General features: G+C 38.3%; 1 protein-coding gene across 5 annotated transcripts in view; it reads left to right on the forward strand.

The window, feature by feature from the left end:
* MSRA (methionine sulfoxide reductase A) overlaps positions 1 to 24,538 on the forward strand; it is a 375,212-nt gene that overhangs the window by 25,391 nt on the left and 325,283 nt on the right. The window contains exons 1-2 of one of the 5 annotated variants that reach the window (XM_019636166.1): positions 13,307 to 13,791; positions 13,989 to 14,063. The exons of 2 other annotated variants lie outside the window; for them this stretch is intronic. Coding sequence is in view for 1 of the 3 variants with exons in the window: in XM_019636165.1 (XP_019491710.1) it covers positions 13,779 to 13,791 (13 nt within the window). In the remaining 2 variants the exon portion in view is untranslated. Of the gene's footprint in view, positions 1 to 13,306; positions 13,792 to 13,844; positions 14,064 to 24,538 lie in introns of those variants that run through there. 2 more of the 5 variants (XM_019636165.1, XM_019636167.1) reach the window with 2 other exon arrangements.

Consider the following 24,538-nt stretch of genomic DNA (forward strand, 5'->3'; position numbering starts at 1 on the left):
ACCCAGCACCCCAACCCTTCCCTTCCCCCTCTTCCCCCTCCCGCTCCCCCTCTTCTATCTCTAGCTCTCTCTATCTCTGTCCCAGTTCAAGTTGAATTTCTGTCAATTATAACCAAATTATAACCCCTTAACTCTGGGTTTGACTTCAATGGGAAACAAATGAGAAATGGCAATTTCAAGCCAGTGGCCTCTAGTTAGCGTTTCACAAGAGCCACATTTAAAAGGCTCTGATAAATAGGACTCCTGCCACTGGTGGGGACTCCTGCTCGCCTGCATCACTGGGAAGCCCACCCTGCATCAGTGCCCTGGAGGCTGTAGGTTTGCTTCTTCACGGCCTTACCCATAGACTTTGAGGGTTTTCCTCCAGGCATGTGACAGGTACACATTTCGTGTGATGGTAGAACGTGGCTCAGCAATATGATGCAGTTCTTAGGTTTTTTCCTAGACAAACAAAGCCCTCTATTAAAGTAGCATTGCTAACTATAGCATTCCTCACCAGAACAGATAACATTTATAGATATGCAAATTCCTGGTATACTAACAGCTTTGTTGTTAAGCCCAACTATATTATCAAGTGTTGTATCATAAACGCTTGGCCTTTTTTCCCCCTCTACTTCAAGGAAAACTTTCACTAGTCTTCCATATGTGGCATTTCAGAAGTTAGTAATCACAGGGTTCATGGCCTATACAGCAACTCTCATGAGCCACTTAAAGCATTTCTCCTATGGCCAGTGTTGTTCTGCTCTCCAAACCAAGGTGAGCAGCCACTATAGCTCCATGGAATGACCACTATGGGTAGCCTCGTGAGTTCTGCGCTTTGTGCTAATTTGCTGTGCAACTGTGTACAATTTACTTACTCTCTCTGGCTGCTCATTCACTTACTTATAAAAAGTGCTTGAAAGTAAAGTTCTTGGAGGTTCTTTTCCCATTCATGCAATGATTTTAAGTGCTTTTTTTTAATACTATGCTTAACGCTTCCTCTATTCTCTTCAGAATTAATCTCCTTTCTCAGAACTTATTAACTCTAGCTCTAAGCCCAGCATGGTTTTCTTGCATGGTTGCACTTGCTGTTTTTTTTTTTTTTGGTCTTGTGGGTTGTCACCTTGAGAAAGAGGGGAAAAAAATGGAGGCATGCAGTATGGTTGCAAATACAGTTTATGACTTTTCCTGATAGTGTCTTTCACAACCTGGAGGAAGTGACTTTGGCAACCATGAATCTCCCTGCCTCTGAAGTAACTTTATCCTTCCTCATGATTATTTCATTTTGACGGGCTGGCTTCTTACAGATTTTTTTTTTAATTGATTTTCTTCTTGAAGTTTCTTACAGACCAACCTTTCTCCCGCATCTGAATATTTGAAAGCACAATTGAAGCAAACCCACAGGCTGTTTAGAGGTAGAACTGCCCCGTAGTGTCCTCAATGAGCAAAAGTTCTTTCCACGTCACTGCACAGGGCCATGTTGTGTGCAGAGTGTTGGTTCAGCCTGCCTCTCCGTCTCCTGATGGTGAAATTCTCTACAACTTTCCCTTCCAAAGACTGTTCTCCCTTAAACCTTGGGTGTCAGGTCTGCCACAGCGGCCATGCAGCAAGCCATAGTCCTACCAGCTGTCAGTCTAGAAAGAGAAGTAGTGAATGGAATGCAGAGTCAGGTTGAGGTTGGGTGCTGGGGCAATGCTTGGGCAAGATGTCACAATGCAGGCTGAAGCAGAAGTGGTGCTGGGGTGGGACAGGGGCAGACACCAGGTCAGCACAGCAGGCTGTAGCAGACCTGGCTGGGGCTGCACAGGGGATCCGGTCTGAGGGCAATCCCGGATCACCATCAGGAAGGGGTTAATCCGGAGGCATTATGTGAGAACTGGTGCAAAGCATGGGCCAGTCTGGATGAGGCCTTGCAGACATGGGTCCCTCTTTGATGCTGCCGGCACCCCTTAGGGTGGTCTGAACCTGGAGTAGCTGACTATATAACCCACTTGCCATTTGAGGCCTCTTGCTCTTGGCTGAAAGCCCGGTTCCAAACCATGGAAGTCCATAGCCACCCTGAAGATTTCTCTAAATTCTGGGGTGGGGGTGGGTGGGTGGGAGGGAGCCGGGGTTGAGAGAGAGAGAAAATGGGACACCTGTGTTCTCTTGATTACCTCTGCCTCTAGGTTTTTACACCCCCAGATACTATCTCTTTCCACACTGAATTGACCCCTTATTATTTATTAATTTTTGCCATAATGAATACAGGTGAGAATGTCCTAGACTTTACTGAAGATTGGGGCAGGAGTGATGGAGGAGGGTCTGACTGCACGTGGCAATGAAAAAGTTGAAAATCCTCCCTCAGATACCCCTGCTCCCAAGCTCCTTTCGGCCAGCCCTCCATTCATGGTTTCTCCCTGGCCCTTCCACACATGCAGCAAACAAAGCCCTGCACCTTTGAGGTTGCAATCACCTCCCACCCTTCTCCTCCCTCCTTCCTGCCTCCTTCTAAGAAAATTTAACTTTTCTTCTTTTCTCACACAGAACAGATCTAGCACTTCTTTTTGGCGTGGGTTCTATCTAGCTAATATCCGTGCTCTAAAGGCTCCACCTTCTATTTCAAAAACCATTGCAAGTTACTTTGTCAGAGATGGTGGACGTTTCCTACCTCCATCCACCTAGGAATAAATTGTGTAATACTGGAGCTTGAACTAGATGCCAGACGAAGTAGGAGAGAGAATGGGGAAAGGGGATGGTAATGAGTGGTTGGGTTCCAAGGGCTCTTCTTTCCACTAAAGGGTATTTGTGAACCCCCTTAGTCTTGTCACATGTATACATTTTACCCCCACCCCCCAACCCCCCATGAGACAGTAACGTCTTTGAAGGCAAGGACTGTTTCTGCTTCATTATCTTATCTCTTGAGCATCTACCCTTGAACATAGTAGGTATTCAGTAAATATTTATGGAACAAATAGATGTGCTCAGTGTGACACTAATGGATGATTAATAGTTGAGTCAGGAAGACGAAACTAACATAGATGAGAATAATTAAGCCGTGAACCTTGTGGCCATGAACGAGAGGGTGACTTTCTCAAGAATTTGGAAATGCCTCATGGCATTTACATTCTTTGTTGTGTATGTGGCATTTAAATAAAAATTCGGGCTTGTATCCGACTTATCACTAATTCAGATACATTTTTTTTATATTAAAAACAAAAATATAAAGGCCTATTTCCAGGGATTCTTACAGGACACCAAAGATTATAAATTTCATTTTAGTATTAGCAAATGACAATCTAATTTTAGTAAGTTATTTTGAACTTAATACATGTAAAACTCAGGTTAGTTTTGTTTTCTGGCTAATTGTGTGAATGGGGAGACATTTCCATGGAGGTCTTAGGATAAAACATTATTTTGGGATATGTGACACATTTTCTTGTATTTTTAAAATCTCTTGGGTATTTTAAGGGAAATTTAATTCATCTGATTTTGATCTAAATATAATTTACTCACAATAATGGATAATTATTTGATATCCAGAGAAATCTATTGATGCTCTTAATGCTTTTCTCCTGGGACATAAGAAATCACATTTTCCGAGAGTAAATCGCAGACCTACAATGTCTAATTTTTCTACTTATTTAAGGGAGCCTCAGTTAAGCATCAAATTGGGTAGTCCAGATCAGTTATTTTTGTTTTGAATTTTTTTGAGTCTTTTTTTTAAAAGTATGCATAGGGAATTTTCTTTGAGGAGGTTTTATTTTTTTTTCTTATTCTGACAGCTTTATCTGCTATCCTATATTTTTCAAACAATGATTTTGGAAGATTGAAGGTAATAAAACAATTTGATGTCTCTGCATTAAGTGGTATCTCTGTTCAATATAGTTCATACCTGTTGGAAGGTTGGAAATGGCATTTAAGTGTATTTCTTAATTTTAATTTAAAGCACTTTCAATGAGAATTAGATACTAGTCCTACGTGAATATTTTGAATTTAAAAGAGGCGGTTTAGGCCAAGGTATAGCCAAATTTTATACTCTTTAAAAGACTTGAAACCCGTTTACAAATAAATAAAGATGTCATGATCTCAATATTAAGTTTTGGATGTGAAACATGAAAGAATCGGGCAGTCTCAGATTCTAAGGGGACCTTGGGTGGCCATTTAGGAATTACGGGGCAGGGCCTGGTGTATTAGCTCCTTCAGCACCTCTGGCTTCTCTCCAGGCTCCTCCTGACTGCCGGGATCTATGTCTCCCGGCCCCCTAAGGACGGTGTTGTTCCCAGCCCTTTCTGGCTTAGGCTTTGCATCTCCCACATGAGCCTTGAATTCCTTCAGGCTCCCCTGCTCTACTGGAAGCCAGCTGACTGGAAGTCTGGGCAAGGGCCCAGCTCTTACTCCACAGCCCTTTGTTGCCCTCTGCTGCCCACAGCGAATGGCAGTTAATCTTCCAGGCCCAGCTGGCCTGCGGATCTGATGTCTGGATCACTGCAGTAGTCTTCTGGCTGCTCCTTTCATTTAGTTCAGCAAACAAATCACAGCCAGATAAGTCTTACTGAAATATCATTTCACAGGACAATCAGCTCAGTTGTAGTGGTTAGGTGCACAGGCTGGAGACAGACTGCCTGGGTTCCGCTCCGGCTCTGCCATTCATTACCTGTATGCCCTTGGGCAAGTTAGTTAAACTCTCTACGCCCCAGTTTCCTAGCCTGAAAAATGGGTTGCTAATACCCTTATGAGGTAAGGATTATTATTATCAGGATTAAATGAAATAAAATGGGAAATGTTTAGAACAGTATCAGGCATATAGTAAGTCCTAAATAAATATTAGTTATTGTTCTACTTATCACTCCCCTCTTTTTAGGATTTACTGTAGGCCAACATTTCCCAAAATGTGGGACTCATAACACAAGGCGATGATATTAGATGGATCAAGAAATGGCATTAAATAACATGGACCACAATGAGAAAACTTTTGTTGTTTTTTGTTTTGACTATCTTTCTACTCTTCTCATTATACCAAGGTGAAAGTGTCAGTTTGGTACTAGAATGTTTTTAACCCTTCTTTAGCACTTGTTAATCTCTGTTTTTTAATAGAGATAGGCCTCAAGCTTAGAGACAGCTACAGGCTTTGACAATTGAATGACACCATTTTCACACTGTTTTCTATTTCTGGCAAATGATGCTGGTTTTATTTTATATTGGGATGTTAGAAGAGTCATGATGTATTTTTTTTCCATGTTTTTCATTGCAAAAAATGCGTCATGACTTTTCCGACAACCCAATAGCTGTATTATAAAGTTTCCTTTAAAAATTAATCTAGGTTAAATTTTTTAAAAAGAAGTGAGTTCTGGGCCGGCCGAGTGGCTCAGTTGGTTAAGAGCTCACTCAAGAGTGTGAGCTCTGAGCAACAGGGTCGCCGGTTCGATTCCCGGCCTAAGCTAAGCTGCCAACAGCTGCCAACAGGTGGCAGGATGGCTCAGCTAAAAAAAAAAAATAAGTGAGTTTATAAGAACATTAAGTGAATCATAAACAAATCATGCTAGAGTTTCAAATATGGCAAAAGTCATGAGCTTGGTACTCACATGCCTGAGGTTTGAGGAAACTCCATGAGAAAGCACACGCTTGGTGCCTTCGTGGTTGGTCCTCAACTGACCTGGGACCCCTTCTTCTCTCCTTGTGAGCCTCTCTTTTAGCCAGGCTGTTCCACTGAACGCTCACATTTCTTGAGCATTCCTGCCTTTGGATTTTTTTCTCAAAAATATTCTCCAGGTTCCACTTTTCTGAGTTTCATTCATCCTTCAAGGCCTTATTTATTTATTTATTTATTTATTTATTTTATTTTTTTCAGCTGAGCCATCCTGCTACCTGTTGGTAGCTCAGCGGCTGCTCAGCTCGGGCTGGACTCGAACCGCTGTTGCTCAGAGCTCAAACTCTTGAGCAAGCTCTTAACCAACTGAGCCACTCGGCTGGCCCGCAAGGCCTTATTTAAAGCTACCGTCCTCTGTAAGGCCCCCTTGAGCACCTTGTGCCAGTCCTCGCTCCTTCCTCCAGGCCTTATGACGTTCAACACCTGTTCCATTTATTTGGCAGTCATTTTTTATGATGTGATACATGATATGATAATAGATATATGATATCTATTATTTCCATGTACGTGTCCTGTTCCTGCAACTGGAAGAAAAGGACTGGATGCTCCCTTAGGGTGGGGACATTGTCTTCGTCATCCCCTTTAGGGCCTCATACAGTGTCTTGGATGCAGTAAACATTGCTAAATGCTTTAATTTTTGTGTGTCTGTGTTAAGGTATCGTTTACATACCACAAAGTCCACCTGTTCTGAGCATACCATTTGATGATTTTTAATAAACATATATAGTTGTGAAACCAATACAGTCCAGTTTAAAACACTTTCACCACCCCCAAAGTTCCCTCCTGTCCATTGATAGTCAATCCCATCTCCTACCCGAACCCAGGCCGTAATTGATCTGCTTTCTGTCTCTGTAGTTTTAAAGGTGTTGCATAGACATGGAATCATATACTTTGTAGTGTTTTCTGTGTGGCTCCTTTCACTTAGCACAGTGTTCCTGTGCTGCATCCACGTTGTTGCATGTATTAGCACTTCGTGCCTCTTTATTGCATAGTAGCAACAGGCGGACCACGCTGTGTTTATCCATTCACCATGCAGTGGGCCTTGGGGTTGTTTCCAGTTTGGGGCTATTGGGAATCATTCTTTGATGAATGTTCATGTGCAAGTCTGTGTGAACATATGTTTTCTCATGGGTAGACTTAGGGGTGGAAATTGCTGGTTCCTATGGTAAGTATAAGTTGAACTTTTAAAGAAACTACTGAACTGTTTGCCATGTCACATTCCCAACAGCAACATAGGAGGGTTCCAGTTTGCAGCATCCTCACCAGTGCTTGGTATTATCTGCCGTTTTTTTCCTTTCTAGTGGGTGATGCGGTGTGAATCAAGGATGGCTCTTGGATTTTTAGATTGAGTAACTAAGTGTTTGGTGCTCCCATTTAATGGAGGCTGAAAGGAGAATGAACTTTTTTGAGAAAAATAAAAAGTTCTGGGTTGGCCAAGGTGAATTTGAAGCAGCTGTTATCCATTCTGAGGGACTGTTAAATAGGCGGTGGGATGTATGATGCCGCCTGTGTTCATTCCGTCTTCCTGAATTCATGAAATAATTGCTTCCATTTTCTGTACTCTAGGTGTGTGTCTGATCTGGACGAGTCACATAACTTCTGCTGATGTCAGTTTCCTTACCCATAAAATAAAATAACCTGTCTTTCTCCAAAGGTTGGGTGAGGAGTGAATGAATTAATGAATGTGACAGTGCTTATCATCATGGTTATTATTAATACATGGTTACCATTTGCTTATTTCATTTTTGTGTTCATTGTAGCTTCTCACCCTATTTTTTGTGCATAAGCGGTGCTCAATAAATACTGACCTCAGAAATCAGTGAATATAGATAATGACTAAATTTGTAATGGTGGACAATGGAGAGAGGAGAAAGAGGAAAGAAAGAGAGAAGAGACAGGAGAGAGAGAGAGAGAGAGAGAGAGAGAGAGAGAGAGAGAGAGAGAGAAAAGAGGAGGGGAGGGGAGGGGAGGGGAGGGAAAGGGAGGGGTTGGGTTAATGCAGAAGTGATGTCCAAAGATCTTGGACTGCTCATCTTTTCTTTGTCCTCTGTGATGGCCCTGCAGCATCTGGGGGGTGGGTGGGGCTCCAGGGCTCCCTGGAAGAAAGTTCGAAAAACCACAGGTTTAGGGGAAGTCTGTGCATTTGACCTTCTGCTTCTTCTGCTACCCTCGCTAGACTTTTGCTGAGTCTGTAGAAAGACTTAACCATGCTGCCATCTGCACCCACTAACGTTCAGGCTGTATAAAACTTCCAAGAATCAGGTTTTTTTAAAAATTGTACTTCCTGTGTGAAAGCTTGAATCAAAAGACGGTTTTGAGGCTAGCAGTAAATTAGATAAACAGTGCACACTGGAAGGAAAATGCCTCATGTTGGTGAATTTGCCATTGTGAATTTACGGTCTCTTCATTAGTATGCCGCGTGGAAACAGTGGTGACCTGCATACGTGAGTGGCAGGGAGAGGGAACCCCAGGGAGGTGGAGGAGAGGTGGGGATTAAGGGTTGAGTCAGATCATGAGTTAGCACTGAGAAGGCCTTGGCCAGCCTGCTGGGATGAGGGTGAATGTGAAGAGCAAGGTGAGCCATGGGAGGAAAAGCTGGCTATCAAAATTGTGAACTCATTAGGGCCTGGCGGTTGGGGAGAGAAGAGTTGACGGGGTGCTCCGAGGAGGGCCTGGCAGTCCGGGAGAGCAGGAACAATCTGATGAGCCAGAACCAGGAGAGTGGGCAGAAGGGAGCGGTGTTTCACCGGGGCCAGGAAGGGTGGTGTGGGCTGAGATAGAAGCAAGAAGTGAAAACAGCGTTAAGGGACTAGAATGTGTTGGGCGGATTCCTGAAGCAGATTCACAGCCAGGGTTTTAGCTAATGTATGTATTTCATCTACGTAAGAGGCTAAAAGAGCTTTTGTGGGTTTACCTTGAGATATAATCATTTACAATCCTCAAGAATACTAGACGGATGGGCTGCTAATTCTTATACCATAAAATCCACCATTTTGTAGTATACAACCCAGCATTTTTTAGTACATGTACTAGGGTATGCAGCCATATTTATCAACAATCATTTGCAAATTCCGGAACACTTTCATCACTCCACAAGGAAACCCTGTACCCATTAGTCACTCCACATTCTTCTCTCTGCCCAGCCCGGCCATCCACTAGTCTACTTTCTGTGTCTATGGATTTGCCTATTCTGGACCTTTCCTATAAATAAAATCATATGGTATGTGGGTCTTTGTGTCTGACTTCTTTCACTTACCATAATTTTTTCAAATGTTCACTCATGTTATAGTGCTTAATTCCTTTTGTTGCTGAGTCATAAATAGTCCATTGTATGGATAGACCACATTTTGTTTACACACAGTTGACGGACATTTGGATTGTTTTCACTTTGGGGCTATTATGAAGAATACTGCTATGATTATTTGTGTACAAGATTTTGTGTAGACTATGTTTTGATCCACTCTGACATCTCTGCCTTTTGATTGGAGCATTGATGTTGAGAATGATTGTTGATAAATAGTTGTATAAATATCTACCATATTTGTTACTGTTTTCTATTCGTTGCCCTTGTTGTTTGTTCCTGTTTTTGTCTTCTCTTTTTCTTTTTGCTGGTTTTAATTGAACATTTTATATGATTCCATGTTTTCTCCTTACTCAGTGTCATTAGACATCTTTTATTTTTACACTTAAAAAAAATGATTGCCCTAGAATTTGCAATAAACATTTGCAACTAATCAAAATCCACTTTCAAATAACACTATACTAACTACTTCACAAGTAGTGTGAGTATCTTGTAATAACAAAATAACCCTAATTTGTCCTCCCATTTTTTGTATCATTACTATCATTCATTTCACTTATATGAGTATATAAGCATATGTAAGTGTGTATGTACTCACAAATGCATATACACATATATATACAGAAAGGATATACTTGAGGACATTGCTGCTATTATTTTGAACAAACCATTATCTGTTAGATCATTTCAAATAAGAACAATAAAAATTTTTACTCTACCTTCACTTCCTCCTTCTTCAGTGCTCTTTTTAATGCAGATCCAAGTTTCTCATCATGAAAAGATGTTGGGTTTTGTCAAATGCTTTTTCGGTGTCTACTGAGATCATAAAGTCGTTTCTGTCCTTTATTCTATTAATATGATATAGTACATTGATTGCTTTTTCTGTGTTGAACCAACCTTGCATTCCTGGGATAAGTCCCACTTGGTCATGGTTTATAATCCATTTTTTATATGTAGCTAGATTCAATTTGCTAGTATTTAGTTTGTAATTTTAGCATCTATATTCATAAGGGATATTGGTCTGTAGTTTTCTTGCAATATCTTTGTCTGATTTTCTTTATTGTTTTCTATTCTCTATTTCATTTATTTCCACTCTAGTCTTCATTATTTCTTCATTGGTTATTTAGGAGTGTTAATTTTCAGATATTTATGATTTTCCTAATTTTTTATGCTGATATTGATTTCTACTTTTATGCCATCATGGTTGGAGAAATACTTTCTATGATTTCAATATTTTTAAATTTATTGAGGCTTGTTTCATGGCCTAACATATGCTCTGTCCTGGAGAATGTTCTGTGTAACACTTGAGAATGTCTGTTCTGCTATTGTTGAGTGTGCCCATCAACATAGATGTATAATTATTGCTTTGTGTTGTTAGAGATGTCTGTTAGATCTAGTTATTTTGTAGTGTTGTTCAAATCTTGTGTTTCCTTGCTGATCTTCTATATAGTGTTCTATCCATTATTGAAGGTGGAATATTGAGGTCTTCAACTATTATTGGAGAATTGTCTATTTGTAGAATTGTCTATTTCTTCCTTCAGTTATTTCATTTTTTGCTGTATGTATTTTGGGGCCCTTTTGTTATGTGTATATATGTTTATAACAGTTGTTTCTTCTTGATGAATTGACTCTTTTATCATTGTAAAATGTCCTTATTTATCTGTAGTAACAATTGTTGTCTTAAAGTCTATTTTGTCTTATATTAGTGTAACCACTCCACTCACTTATGGTTGCAGTTTGCATGGTATATATTTTTTCATCCTTTTACTTTCAACCTGTTGTATCTTTGAATATACTTGTAATGTGTGTCCCTTGTCAACAGCATATAGTTATATCATTTATTTTTATCCATTCTGCCAACTGGATTTCAATTGGAGTCTTTAGTTCCTTTAAGTTTAATTTAAATACTGATGAAGTTGGATTTACTTCTCCCATTTTTCTGTTTTCTTTGTACCTTTGTTTTTTTGCTCCTTCCACCACTACCTTCTTTTGTGTTAAATAAATGTTTTAAAATATTTTTCTATGGTAACATTTTAATTTCCTTATTTTTTTTGGTGGTTGCTCTAGGGATTACTGTTAACATCTTAATTTATAACAACCTAATACAGATTAATATCAACTTAATCTCAATAGTATACAAAAACTTTGCTCCTATATAGTACTTTCCATCCCTCCTTTATCCTGCTGTCACAAATTACATCTTCATACATTGTGTGTCCATCAACACAGATTTATGATTATTCCTTTATGCTGTTATCTTTCAAATCATATAGGAGAAAAAGAATTACAAAAAAAATATGTTTATACTGACTTTAATATTTGCTTTTATAGTTACCTTTACTTATGCTCTTCATTTCTTTATGTGGATTCAAGTTACAGTCTAATCACCTTTTATTTCAGCCTAAAATAAAAGTTTCTTTATTATTTCTTATAGAGCAGATCTGCTAGCAATAAACTCTGTTTTTGTTTATCTGAGACTGTTTTAATGTTTCCTTGATTTTTCAAGGAGAGTTTTGCTGATAGAGAATTCTTGGTGGATTTTTTTTCTTTGAATATGTCATCCACTGCCCTATGGCCTCCATGGTTTCCAATGAGCAATCAGCTGTTAATCTTATTTAGGCTCCCTTGTACGTGAGGAGTCACTTGTCTTTGTTGCTTTCAAGATTCTCTTTTTCTTTAGTTTCCAATAATTTCATTATAAATTGTAAACCCACTGTCATCCTGCCTGTGTTTCACCATCCCTATTTGAAAGGATAGTGTGGAACATTTTTGTTAGTGCTTTAATTCAACCGTTATATCTCTGTAGCATTTCTCTGATCTATCAACTTTATGACTTAGTAATACATAGTTTTGTTTTTCATTATCATATTTCATAGTTTTATGAAACTTTAGAGTGATATTTATGTGATCCATTGACATAATTCATTCACCTAATAGATTTGTTGAGCACCTGCATATGAAAAGCTCTATGCAAAACTTTCATAGTTTTCTTAGAAAAGTGACAGGTGATCCTGCCTGTGAGGATGACACATTTGGATGGTAGGGGACACATAATCAACTAATTGCTATACAATAGGAATGAAGATATACTGAGTATAAACAGTATTTTTGGAACACAGAGGAGGAAGTCACTGATTTTTATATTTGATAGATAAGCAAATTGAGGATTATATAGATTAAGCAATTCGAGATTTTGAGGTTACATAAATTAGAAAGACAGAGCAAAGGACTAGAACCTAGCATTCTGGGTTCTTTCTATGAAACCATGGTGATTATAATGTGGCTATTCTGTATTTTCAAGCATCAAAGGTAAAAAGAATCCTTAAATGAAATGGCAGAAAATGATTTGGTAGAAGTTGATGATGTCGGTGTTAGGACTTGGGTAATGTACCCCAGTTTCCTGTTTTTATAATGTATTGGGTTGTTGGAAAAGCCATGACGTATTTTTTCTATGTTTTTCGTTGCAAAAATGCATCATGACTTGTCCGACAACCCAATATTAATTGATCCACAAAGGACAGATAGATGTGTGAGCACAGAGCAGCTATTTTGCTTCAAAAGATGTGCATGCTACAAATAAAATTAACAGTGTTTATTTATACTTATTAGATGTACTAGTATGAATTTAGCAAACAACTGACTATGTTGACTATGAAACTTGAGGTTTAAAATATTAAAATACATGTAATTTTACTAAATCCACCCTGTTTTGTTTCCCTTTTAATTGATATTTATGTTTTGGAAAAAACTCTTTATCCCCTTCGTCTCCAATAAAATTTTGGATAGGTACAGTCTATATTAGAGTTTCTTTAATAATATGAATTGCTGATCATTCAGAACTATGTTCTTTTCCCATAGGGTAAAGCATGATTTATTTGGGCAGAGAGTTTTAATTTTAATCTGTGTGCCTCCTTTTCTGTTCTCCCATGATTCTTTGCAGCAGGGCAAGAGACAGCTAGTCTTATAAAAAGAAATACAGTATGTGGTGGTGCTTATTAAAGTTACATACATCTCTTCTCACAGGAGAATTTTGATTAACTGCAGGTTGTGCATATGTCGCATATGGACATTTCTAGGGAACAGATTCCTTATTGCTGCACAGTGAATGGCTTCTAGTACTTCATTATTGCTCTGGGAACATGTTAGTAATGATTATGAAAGGTATGATACCATGAAATCTGTAAGGTGATTTGGCAGAAGTCGATGCTGTTGGTGCCAGGATTTCGGTATCGTACCACAGTTTCCTGTTTTCAAATGTATTAATTGATCCGCAAAGGACATCTTTTGGAGACAAGAATTCAGACAGACTGGCACAGGCTGGACCTCCGCCAAGACTGCTCGGAAGGTTGCCATACTGGGAGCAAAAGAGTGAGAGAGAGAAAGAGAGAGAGAGAGAGAGGGAGAGAGAGAGAGAGAGAGAGAGGCAGAGGGAGAGCTGAGGAAAGAAAAAAAGGCAAGACTTGGCACAGCTCAGTCAAATCAGCTTCTTTTGTCTGCTTTCTCGGCTTGAGCTTCAGGAAAGAAAACCGTCCTGGGGTACAGAAAAACTCAGAACTTTTTGGTTTTCAAACTTAGAAGGCTTTTTAAGTCTCTTGGGCTATTTGAAAGTGTTGGTACATATAATGACGTTTAGTCACCAGTATTAAGGGAAATAAAAGCCTTTTTCAAAACGAAGCTTCCACAGTGTCCATGCATTTGGGAAATCCTGTACTTGATTTTTTTGCATGTATGATTATACCACGAGAGACAGGATTAATATAGAAGATGGCAAGGCAAATTTCTATTTAGAGAGGATGTTAATTTTCTACAAAATAAAAGTTGGTTCAACAATACAAACCTGCTTTCAAATCAAATCAGACATCCTTCGGAATGTGTTCAGAACGTAAGTTTTTAGATTTTATTTGATTTTTTTTTTCCCATTTGTAGACATTCACTTTTCAAGGAGCCTTTCTGAGATTGTATGCAACCTAGCCAGGAAGTCAGAGTAAAAGTTGTTTTATCTGTGTTTAAGACAACGTTTTCTTAAAGCAACAGCTTTTATTTCTGCTGCTTCATGCTGTCCTAAACTACATCCCCCAGCAATGAGTGACAACACTGAAGACCAGAAAGGCAAGCTGAAGACACCAGACTTCGCTTGAAGGGCAAACAAGAAATGTGAGCTTGGTCATTATTTTTGTGTGTGTCTTTGCTCTGAACCAGTTTTTGGAGGTGGGTGGGGAGGTGGGTGGGGAGGTGTCTATGTCTAAAAGATGTGTGCGATTAGGGAATTCTCATTGTGAGGAGGAAATGGTAAAAGGTAATTTTTATGATGTTGGCTGGGAATGATAGAGAATAGAAATTTGAATCCTCTGGATAAGAAGTAGTGAGTTGTGCTTGAAATAACATGGAGAAAAATTTCCTTATTTTTAGTTGATCAGATTGTATAAGTAAATGATTACTGTAGCTTGGCTCTCTCAAAATGTTTTAAGTAGAAGGAAAATCTAGAAAGTTCATCGATTTTCTTTTTAGTACTACCCAGTATTTTACTCACATATATACTTTATATCTAATTTCTGAACAATAAATACTACCTATGAGGCCCGGTTATGGTTGGATGATGATAGTTCTGCTCTTAAAAATCAGCATTGTTGTAGGAGAGGTTAACTGCAAGGCACGTATTTTTGTGGACCACCCTTATTGTAAGTATTCTATTTCTAAAGAAGAGAGTTTGAGTTGTAGTAGGTTCTGACTTCCTATACTATCATATTTTCTTTTTACTTTATAGTCTAAAAGAATACAGGAAAATCATATATATTCACATAAGTACTAATAATTTTGGGTAGTATAAAAGACTGCTCCAGGATGTTTTTGTTTTGAGTATGTAATCATGGATTTGTTAATCCTCTCACAATTTTTTTTTGTTTGTAGCTTTTTATTATTGTGCGCCTTAAATAATCAATTGTTTGAAATGGTTTTTGTAGTATTATAATGACATATCAGCAGTTCTGAGAATGGCATTTAATATACAAATGCTATTTAAAAATATATGAAACCTAATAAAGGTGTTTGCATAGTTAAGATGAAGTATTTTCTTCAACTTTTTTACTAATCACCATCTTGATCTTCCATAAAATGAAATCACTTAATGGGTATGTGGGTTGCCAAAACGACAACCTTTGTTTTATAAGCTTCTTTATACACCACCTCGCTGATGCTCCTAAAATGGACGCCAAGACATAAAAGACATGCTGATAGGCACTGGAAAAGGAGATGTTTGCATGGCGACAGGCTTCCTTTATAAACTGATCACAGGATCATGTACGCCTATACTGAAAACCAACAATATATGAAACAAAAAGGAAGTTCAGTAAATCAGTTTAAATTTGAGTTACATTTTAATAGTGACCGTCTTGTTACCGATTTTTATTTACTTTAATTTACTTCTTAGACAGGTTTACTAAATATACAACTTCTTTCGTTTATTTAAGACCATTTGCCCTTAACGTTAAAAAAATTATTTGCTAGCTCATTTCCTAACTTCTTTGCAGCGAACTCAGTAAGGACAAACTTATTTTATATCCAGACTGTTTTATGTCCAATTATTTTCTAACAGTATAATAAAAAATAAGTCAATTAAAAAACAAAGGTGTCAGAACATACTTTAAGAAATGTTAAATTTTTCGATAGTGGTAAAGCTATATTTTGTAGTATGTATTAAACTTAAGATTTGATAATAAATATTAGCTGTAATACCCAATAAAATTTCTTACCAACATATTCTGTCTGGGCTACTTGTTACATATGTTAAAATGAAAAAAGTCCCATATTAAGATGCTGCTTGTTAACTGGGTATAACAGACACTCCTTTGTACAACCTTTTTTTAAAGGTATTTTAAGAAATTGAGTTGATTACATTTTTAGACACATGCATTTAGGCTTAACATAATGCATTCTTCTTTACTTTTAGAACTTTTATTTTACGAACACATTGACATTTAGGTTATTAATTATTTTCATATTAGTATTAATATTTCAAATCTTATTTTGAAGTGTGTAAATACCTGTGATTGTAAATGAACTACCCTACCTCAGCATATATTCATTGTAGTTTGAATTATATAATGTTTTGAAGTGGAATTATTAGGACAGAAATGGATGAATGTTTCACTGCTACTTGATGCCTATTATTAAGTCTCATTTAGATGTACATACCTGAACGTATAAGCACACAATTCTATAAACTAATGCAAACCTCTCAGCATTTTATAATTATTCACTCATCTATTCATTTAAACAAATGTTTATTGAGTCCCCACTTAAGTATGCTAATATTTTATTGCTGAAGTTATTTTGGGTAACAGGGAAGGAAGCCACATACATGAATGGCGGAAGGAATAGATTTAAAGTGTATATACAAAAGCCTAGATAGAAAAGAGCGCTATTATAATGAGATTCATTTCAGTAGATTAAAATATGTTAACTTTTATTGCACAACATATATATTATAGAGCGTCATTACAAAAAAATCAGGAGATTAGTTGTAGCCTATATAGCTATACGATTTTGTTTTACCATTATTTAGGTTGTTGCATCTTATTGGCCAAAAAAATTCAATTGTTCAAGTCTTCCGACAGATGTGTAAAATAAGCAATTCAAATGGTGTGAGGAAGAAATTAAACAGGGAAGATTAAACCACTGATCACATTCTAAATTTTACATATGTCAAAGTAAGTATCATTGGACCTTCAAAGATGAGGCTGCTATGTAAAAATCAATGGCCTGTTTATGAGGGATTTTCTTCGCTTCCTTCTCTCTTCCCTTCCCTTCCCTTCCTTCTTCCCTTTCCTCTTCCCTTCCTTCTTTCCTTCCCTTCCCTTCCTTTTTCCCTTCCCTTCCCCTCCCCTCCTGACTCTACCCTACCGTACCCTACCCTTCTGTGAGAAAGAGGAAGAAGAAGAGGCCAACCCTCCATCTGCAAGCCAGCATGGTTCTTAGAAAGTAAGTTTGCTGGGGGAGGTGTATTTTAAATGGACCAGTCAGTTCGCTTTCTGTAATCTCTAATGTTATGTTTTGTTTTGTCTTTTTTCCTTAGCTTTGCTCAATAACATAGAGACTCATTTGCATAATACACCTATTGGCTCTAGCCATAAATGAACCTTTAACTTACTTATTGATGCAGTTTTTCTCTAATATAAAAAGGAGGTATAGGTTCAGATTCTGAAGAGGAGGTAAAAGTCCCATGAGCCAGAGAGATGAGCTTGGAAGCTGTTGTGGTGGCCAAGGCCTGTGTCAGGGCTGGTGGCTGATGGGATGGAGATTTTTCAGCTGTAGGTATGGACTGCTGGAGTCATTCAACAAATACTCCTAGAGGACCTGCTCTGTGCCAGGTACTATAGGGGATACTAAGATGTGATTTCTGCCCATAAAGCATTCATAGTCTAATTGGAGATAGGGGGAAGGATAAGGATAACTGATAAATGTATTTCTCTTTACAGTTTACCTGTTACCTCATTTAATTCTAGCAACAGTGCCTAGCACAGGGACTGGTACATAATGCCCACCCAATAAGGAGTCCTTGGAAGAAGAAACCAAGTTGTAAACCAGATTATTCTTTTCTTGGGTCTTACTTGATTAAGAGAATTTTCTTCTCATGGTTGAGACATGAAAAGCACTGTGCTTTTGTCTTGAGTCTGTGCTGCTGGTATGGGTTTAGATGAGGTGGAGGGTAGGTCCGCATTCTTTGTGACCAAGTTAGAATCCTTCTAGGTAGCCATTGGAGATGATATAAAATAAGGACTTGACTGGTCCACAATGACCCTGAGCACCCGACCTCTCCCACCTGGCCCTCCTGTGTCTGCATTCTCCCTCTCCCAGTTTCCCCGAAGGATCCCAGAACTGTACCTACGTTGGTGGTGTGGCCTAAGCATGGAGCAGACCAACTGATTGTCTTAGCAAGTTTAAAGTCTTTCTTACAAACATGGGAAGAAGGCTGAGGGGATTGAGAGAGAGAGAGATAGGGAGAGGGAGAGAGGAAGAGAAAGAGATGGGAGGGAAAACTGTGGAGAGCTGAGGGTACTGCTCAATAGCCGGCTTCAGTCCTATCGATAACTTTGCTAAGTGTGAGGGTGAATGTGGGATCGTGGGGTTAGGCTGAAATATCAGAAGCAGCCAGCATCAAGGGTATGGTAAGCATTATGAAGGGCTGATGAGGCCAGCTCATGTTGAACAGCATCTGTCTAAGTCTTTCTCCAGGGATGTTTTGAGAACCAGGAGAGGGAGGGGCAGGGTGAGGACCATTATGTACAGTTGTGTACTGAGGAGGTGTGGGCACTGAAATTCAGCCCCCATTTTCTTGCCCAAGCCCTGTGCCTTGGTCTGCTAGAGGAAGGTACAAAGTCAACATTGGGTGCAAGTGGTGGCCCTGGAGAGAGTGGACATGAGGTGAATCCTGGCTTGGAGCTGGACTAGCAGCAATGGAAGAAGGTCAGAGGGTCGAGGGTGGGGGAGGAGGGACAGCATTCCAGGATGTGACTGTGGGGTCCAGGTGGCATCGGAGATGTTATTGGAAGAGTTCCAGAGAACATGGTGGAACCAGGAGACACGAGTGCATAGAAATGCTGGGAAAGTGAAGGAAAAGGTTCAGAGAATACTGAAGTTAGGAGTTTATTCTGAAACCCAACAGAGTGTGAATAATAACACCAACTGCAAGGCATGACTTAGGTTGGTCCCTAGTTGTGCTAAGGTCATTTTATTTCTCTAAAAGCAAGTGTGGACAAGGAAAAATGTTACCTGTTTGTGTTCTGTATTCTACAATGTTATGAGAATTAAGTTTCTGTTTTATAGGTGAGAATCTTTTGGTGCTGTGTAATTAGAATACCCCTAATGTATGGATCTTGAGGTTTTATGGGAAATGTTTTGGTGTTACAGTTTAGGTTTTGAAGGATTAGTCCCTCTGTAGTGATGCCATGCTTTTCATCTCATACGTCAATGGTGTTTGTATCTCTTTTCCCACTTGCCTCTATAAGTTATTTTCCCTTACTTGAAAATTTGATCAAATTGTTTTCAGAAACTCAGGAGTTCTTTATTTCAGTGCCTTTGGAACAAATAGTCCATTACGATCATGGGGTAGAGGGAATGGGATCCAGAGCCTCACCCACCTCAGTTTGAAAATTTTGACTCCATTTTTAACTTGTTGAACTTTGGTCAGGTTACGTAATCCCAGTTTTCTCATTTGTAAAACAGGGATCATGTTATCTTCCTTAAGGGTTCTTGGGAGGAGAAATAAGGAATTATATGCAAAGCTCTTAGTGTGGCGTCTGATACATAGTAAGTACTCAGTAAAGGGTAAATGTTGTGGTAAAAATACATAACCTAAAATTGACCATCTTAACCATTTTTAAGTATGCAGTTGAATGGCATTAACTATATTCATATTGTGCTGTCATCACCATCACCCATCCACAGAAATCTTTTCATCTTGCAAAACTGAAACTCTCTACCTATTAGTCAACAAGTTTTCATTCCCCCAACTCTTAGTCCCTGGCAACCACCATTCTACTTTCTGTCTCTACGAATTTGACTACTCTGTGTACCTCATGGAAGTGGAATCATGTCCTCAAGGTCCATCCATGATGTAGCATGCATCAGAAGTTCCTTCCTTTTTTTTTTTTTTTTAGCTGAGCCATCCTGCTACCTGTTGGCAGCTTAACAGCAGCTCAGCTCAGGCTGGGAATCAAACCGGTGACCCTGTTGCTCAGAGCTCACACTCTTGAGCAAGCTCTTAACCAACTGAGCCTCTTGGCTGGCCCACCAGAATTTCCTTCCATTTTAAGGCTCAGTAATATTCCATTGTATGTATAGACCACATTTTGTTTACCTCTTCATCTGTCCATGGACACTTGGGTTGTTTCTACCTTTTGGCTGTTGCAAATAATGTTGTTTTGAGAATGGGGATACAAATATTTGTATGAGTCTTTGCTTTGAATTCTGGGCATATACCCAGTAGTGGAACTTCTGGATCAATAGACAGTATTAGCACTCATAGCAAGTTACATGTTTGAAAAACTTGTAAGCTGAAATGGTACAAGTTGAATTTGACTTTCCAGCATAGATAGTGGTATAAGAAATAGAAGATTATATAGATTTGATTAAGAGCTCATGATGTCTAGCTTTTTGTAGAAATAACCCAAACACCACATTTGCCATCTCTAAATTATTTTGTAAAATAAGAGTTTTTCATCGTGTGTTAATCAGAGTAATCTAGTCACTTATAAAATAGTATTTATACATTATCATGGAATGTGATAGTCATTTCATTTTTTACATAAAGTGGTTACTTAGCATTCTTATCATTTTTGGTTTAGAGCGCTTCCTTCAGCCATTCTTTTAGGGTAGGTCTGCTGGCCGCAGCCTTTTAGTTTTCCTTCATCTGAGAATGTCTTGATTTCCCTTTTTTCCCTGAAGGATATTTTTGCTGGATATAGAATTCTGGGCTGACAGTCCTTTGCTTCCACCATTTGGAAAATATTGTGCTACTTCCTTCTGCCTCTGTGGTTTCTAATGAGAAACCTGCTGTCATTCCACGTGTTGCTCCCTTCTAGGTAAGATGTTCTCTCTCACTACTTTCAAAATCTTTCCCTTTGTCTTTAGTTTTCAGAGTTTGATTATGATGTATCTTGTCATGGATTTCTTTGGATGTATCCTGGGGTTCACTCAGCTTCTTGAATATGTAGATTTATATCTTCTGCCAAATTTGCAAAGTTTTCAGCCGTAATTTCTTCAAGGACCTTTTTAGGCCCACCTTCTTTCTCCTTTCTCCTTCCAGGACTTTGATGACATGAATGATAGATCCTTTGTAGAGTCCTACAGGTTGTTGATACTGATCATTTTTTAAAAATCTGATTTTTTGTTTAAAATCTCTTTATTGTTCAGATTGGGTAATTTCTATTGTTCCCATCTTTGGGTTCACTGTTTCTTTCCTCTGTCATCTTCATCCCACCTAGTGAGTTTTAATTTCAGCTATTATAGTTTGTCTGCTATTGTTTTACTGAGACTTTCTATTTTTTTCATTTCTTTCACGTGTGTTCATAATTGCTTGTTGAAACATTTTTATGATGCCTGCTTTAAAATCCTTGTCAGATAATTTCAGCATCCGTTTTATCGTGGTGTTGGCATCAGTTGATTGTCTTTTGTTGTTCAAGTTGAGGTTTTCCTTGTTCTTGGTATGACAAGTGATTTTGATTATATCCTGGACATTTTGGGTATTATGCTATGAGACTTCGGATCTTACTTAAATCTTCTGTTTTAACAGACCTCCTCCGACATCATTCCAGCAGGGGAAAAGGGGCCACTCCCTCATTATTGTGAGGTGGAGGTAGACATCCAGGCCATTGGCCATTATTTGCAGCCTGGGGTGGGAGGGGTGCCTTGTTACTGCTGTGTTGGGGTGAAGTTCTGGCTCCTTTTAGGCGATACTGGTAATTTTGTTGTTAGTTTTGTAGTTAGTTGGTGAAATAACCTGAATAGTCCCTGAGCTGTGTATTCCTTAAAATTTGCTTATATTGGTGATACTTGTGTTTGACCAAACTTATTTAATGATAGTCAAATTCTCAAATTAGGGACTGAGCCCTCTCTAATCACTAGATCCCTTAAGATTCGTATGTGTTTACCATTAGCACATCAAAGAAAAGATTTTAAGTGAAGAAATAGGATTATGGTTTCTACTTTATTAACTTTGAAAATTCATTTTTTAAAAGGAGGGCAAAGTCTATCTGTTATTCTAGGTTTCCATTTTTCCCATTAGTAACATGCTAGGTTTTATCATGATTTATTTTTAGAGGAGATCAGCATATTTAGAAATAGTTGGAAGAAATGCATTTGACTGGAGGCTTTAAAAATTTCAGTGATTAAGTATTTTATTTTATTTGCTAACTCACATCCATGGGGTCAGGTCAGTAACACAAATCTTAAAGATAATGTACATGTCTTTAGAATCATAGATTTTCAGGGTTCTTAATGGTCATCTGTGGTATAGTAATGACAGCACTGGACCCTAGCACTGGATCACTTACTACCTGGGTGATCTTGGAAAATTCTCCAAAACTCTAAAGGTTGACTTTTCCTATCAGAAAACTGGCTGTCATAATACCTAATCCAAAGGTTACTAAGAGTATTAAATGAGATAATATGCCTGAAAGCAATTTAACTGATAGACATTACACAACCCTGAGTGGTAATTACCTAGCCTAGCTGCTTCAGGCATGGGCTGTGATGGGTAAAGATAATGAACCTAATTCTGGATATTTTCAGCTCCGTGTGCCAATGGACTATGGGTTATACACATGTATTTTTAAATACTTTAAAAAGTTTTAATTATGGAAAACTTTCAAACACATAGTAAAGTCCTGAATCAGACAGAATGAATAACCATTTACTCATTATCCAGAATTAACAAATGTCATATTTATTCTCTTCAGATTTTTTTTTTGAAGAAAAGAGAACATTAGGGATTTAACTGAAGTCCTATTCCTGAAATTCTTATCCCTGAAATTGGTGTAGACCATTTCCATGCACATTTTTGTACTATTACTACACACACACACACACACACACACACACACACACATATATATATATATATGTAGCTATAAACAATATAACTATTGTTTTACATAATTAAAACCTTATATAAAATGATTTTATACTGTTGCTACCCTTTTGCAAATGAGAGTATATATTTTTGAGATTTATCTGTGTTGTTACTGTAGGTCTAATGCTACACAGTGTTTCATTTTAGTTTATCTGTTCTTCTGTTGATGGACATTCTGTTTTTGGCGTGTGCTAACCACGCTATAATGATCCAATTGCATGTCTTCTACACATATATTGTGATCTATAGAGGAACTGCCTAGACATGGAGCTGAGTTGCCAAATATGTCAACGTTACTCAATAATGCCAAATTATTCTTTAAAGCACCTGTACCAGTTAACATTCCTGCACTAGAGCATCAGAGTTTTCATGTCTCTGCATCTTCTATACCTTCACCCATATCTGGTAGTATTAAACTTTGAAAGTTTTGTCAATCTGATGGACAGGAAATATTTTTCTGTTATTTTTATTCGTGTACCTGATTACTTAGTAAAATCGAGCATCTTTTCATATTGACAGTTTTGATTTCCTTTTCTGTCCACTGTCTAGTCATACCCTTTGCACATTTTTCTTTTGACTTGTTTTATTCCATTAATTTGTAGTATATTTTATATTGCTAACCCTTTATTATAAGAATTGAAAATATCTTCTCAATCTTTCGTTTGCTTTTTCATTTTCCTTTTAGTGACTTTTGAAATAAACTGTGGTATATGTTTGAAAAATTGCAACACTTTCATTTTCAAAGATGATTTTCATGTTAATACTTGCAATCCATGCTTTTGGATGTAGCAGAGAGAGCTGTTGGGACTAATATTTCTCTGCACCAGATCTTTCCCCCTTAATATCCAGAGGATAAAGTTTATTTTCCATATAGACTTTTGGTCAACTGAAGTCTTTGTCAGATTCTTAATATCTCAGTACCAATTACTGAATTAATGACTAATGTGAAGTTTCATTTTCTTATTTGCAGAACCCTTTACAGCACACCAGTAACAGGGGCACATTCCCACTGTGCCAGAAACTTTACCAAATAGGAGTTCTCAGGCTCTCAGAAAGAATGTTCTGTTGGTCTGATTACAGTGACTTCTATACATTGAATCATCTCAGTGCAGTAAGCACTTTCTCCTTTCCCTAACTGGTCCTCTTGCTACAGAATAACTTAATTGAGAAACTCAAAGTGTTGGGGCAAGTGGAGTTGAGTTGTGGCTGAGGCTCCTTGTGTATCCTTTGTTGTGCAATCAAGTAGCACTTATTCACCAGCTTTCCTCAGCTGTCCTGCCTAAACAAAACCCACCTAATCTCCCAAATCACTTTGCAGAACAAAAACACATAAAAGATACAGAAGCCAGGGGTACTGGTGGCCGGATGCTGGATGTTTTCATTACTATTTATATGTGATTGCTGTAATCATTATATATCTATTTTAAAATCTGAGTGTGAAAGTATACACTCTTCACTGTACTGATAGGAAATGGAGTTCATCAGGCCATTTGTCACCGCTGCCTGTTGGGTGGTAGTTTGCCATAACTAAGAATAAAGTTCTAGGTAGACATTCACAACCAATGAAAGACTGGACTTGCAAATCCAAACCAATAGAGCAAGCCTTCTGGTCTGGATTTTGCAGACTTGCCTTTCTTAAGGGCAGTAGCCCTGTGCTTCACTCAGTGCGTGTTTGTCTTATACTTGTGTGCTATTTAGAGCAGTGAATGCACCCCCCAATAGCACAGAAGGAAACCAGCTAACTGTCCTCTCATTGGCCAAGCTTTATAATTCTTCCTTCTTCCACTTCCTGAGTTCTTCCCTGGAATCAGCATTTGGCAACAGTCATTCCTCCACTGTTTAAAGTTTTATGAAAGACTTTAATAAAGAATATGTGAAAATAATGACTATCACTTGTTTAATTACAACCTCTGTTTTCTCTGTTATGTAAGTTACTGCAGGTCTGTGACTCTCTCTCTCTCTCTCTCTCTCTCTCTCTCTCTCTCTCTCTCTCTCTCTCTCT

Source organism: Hipposideros armiger, unplaced genomic scaffold (genome assembly GCF_001890085.2).
Source record: "Hipposideros armiger isolate ML-2016 unplaced genomic scaffold, ASM189008v1 scaffold_27, whole genome shotgun sequence".
Taxonomy (NCBI): domain Eukaryota; kingdom Metazoa; phylum Chordata; class Mammalia; order Chiroptera; family Hipposideridae; genus Hipposideros; species Hipposideros armiger.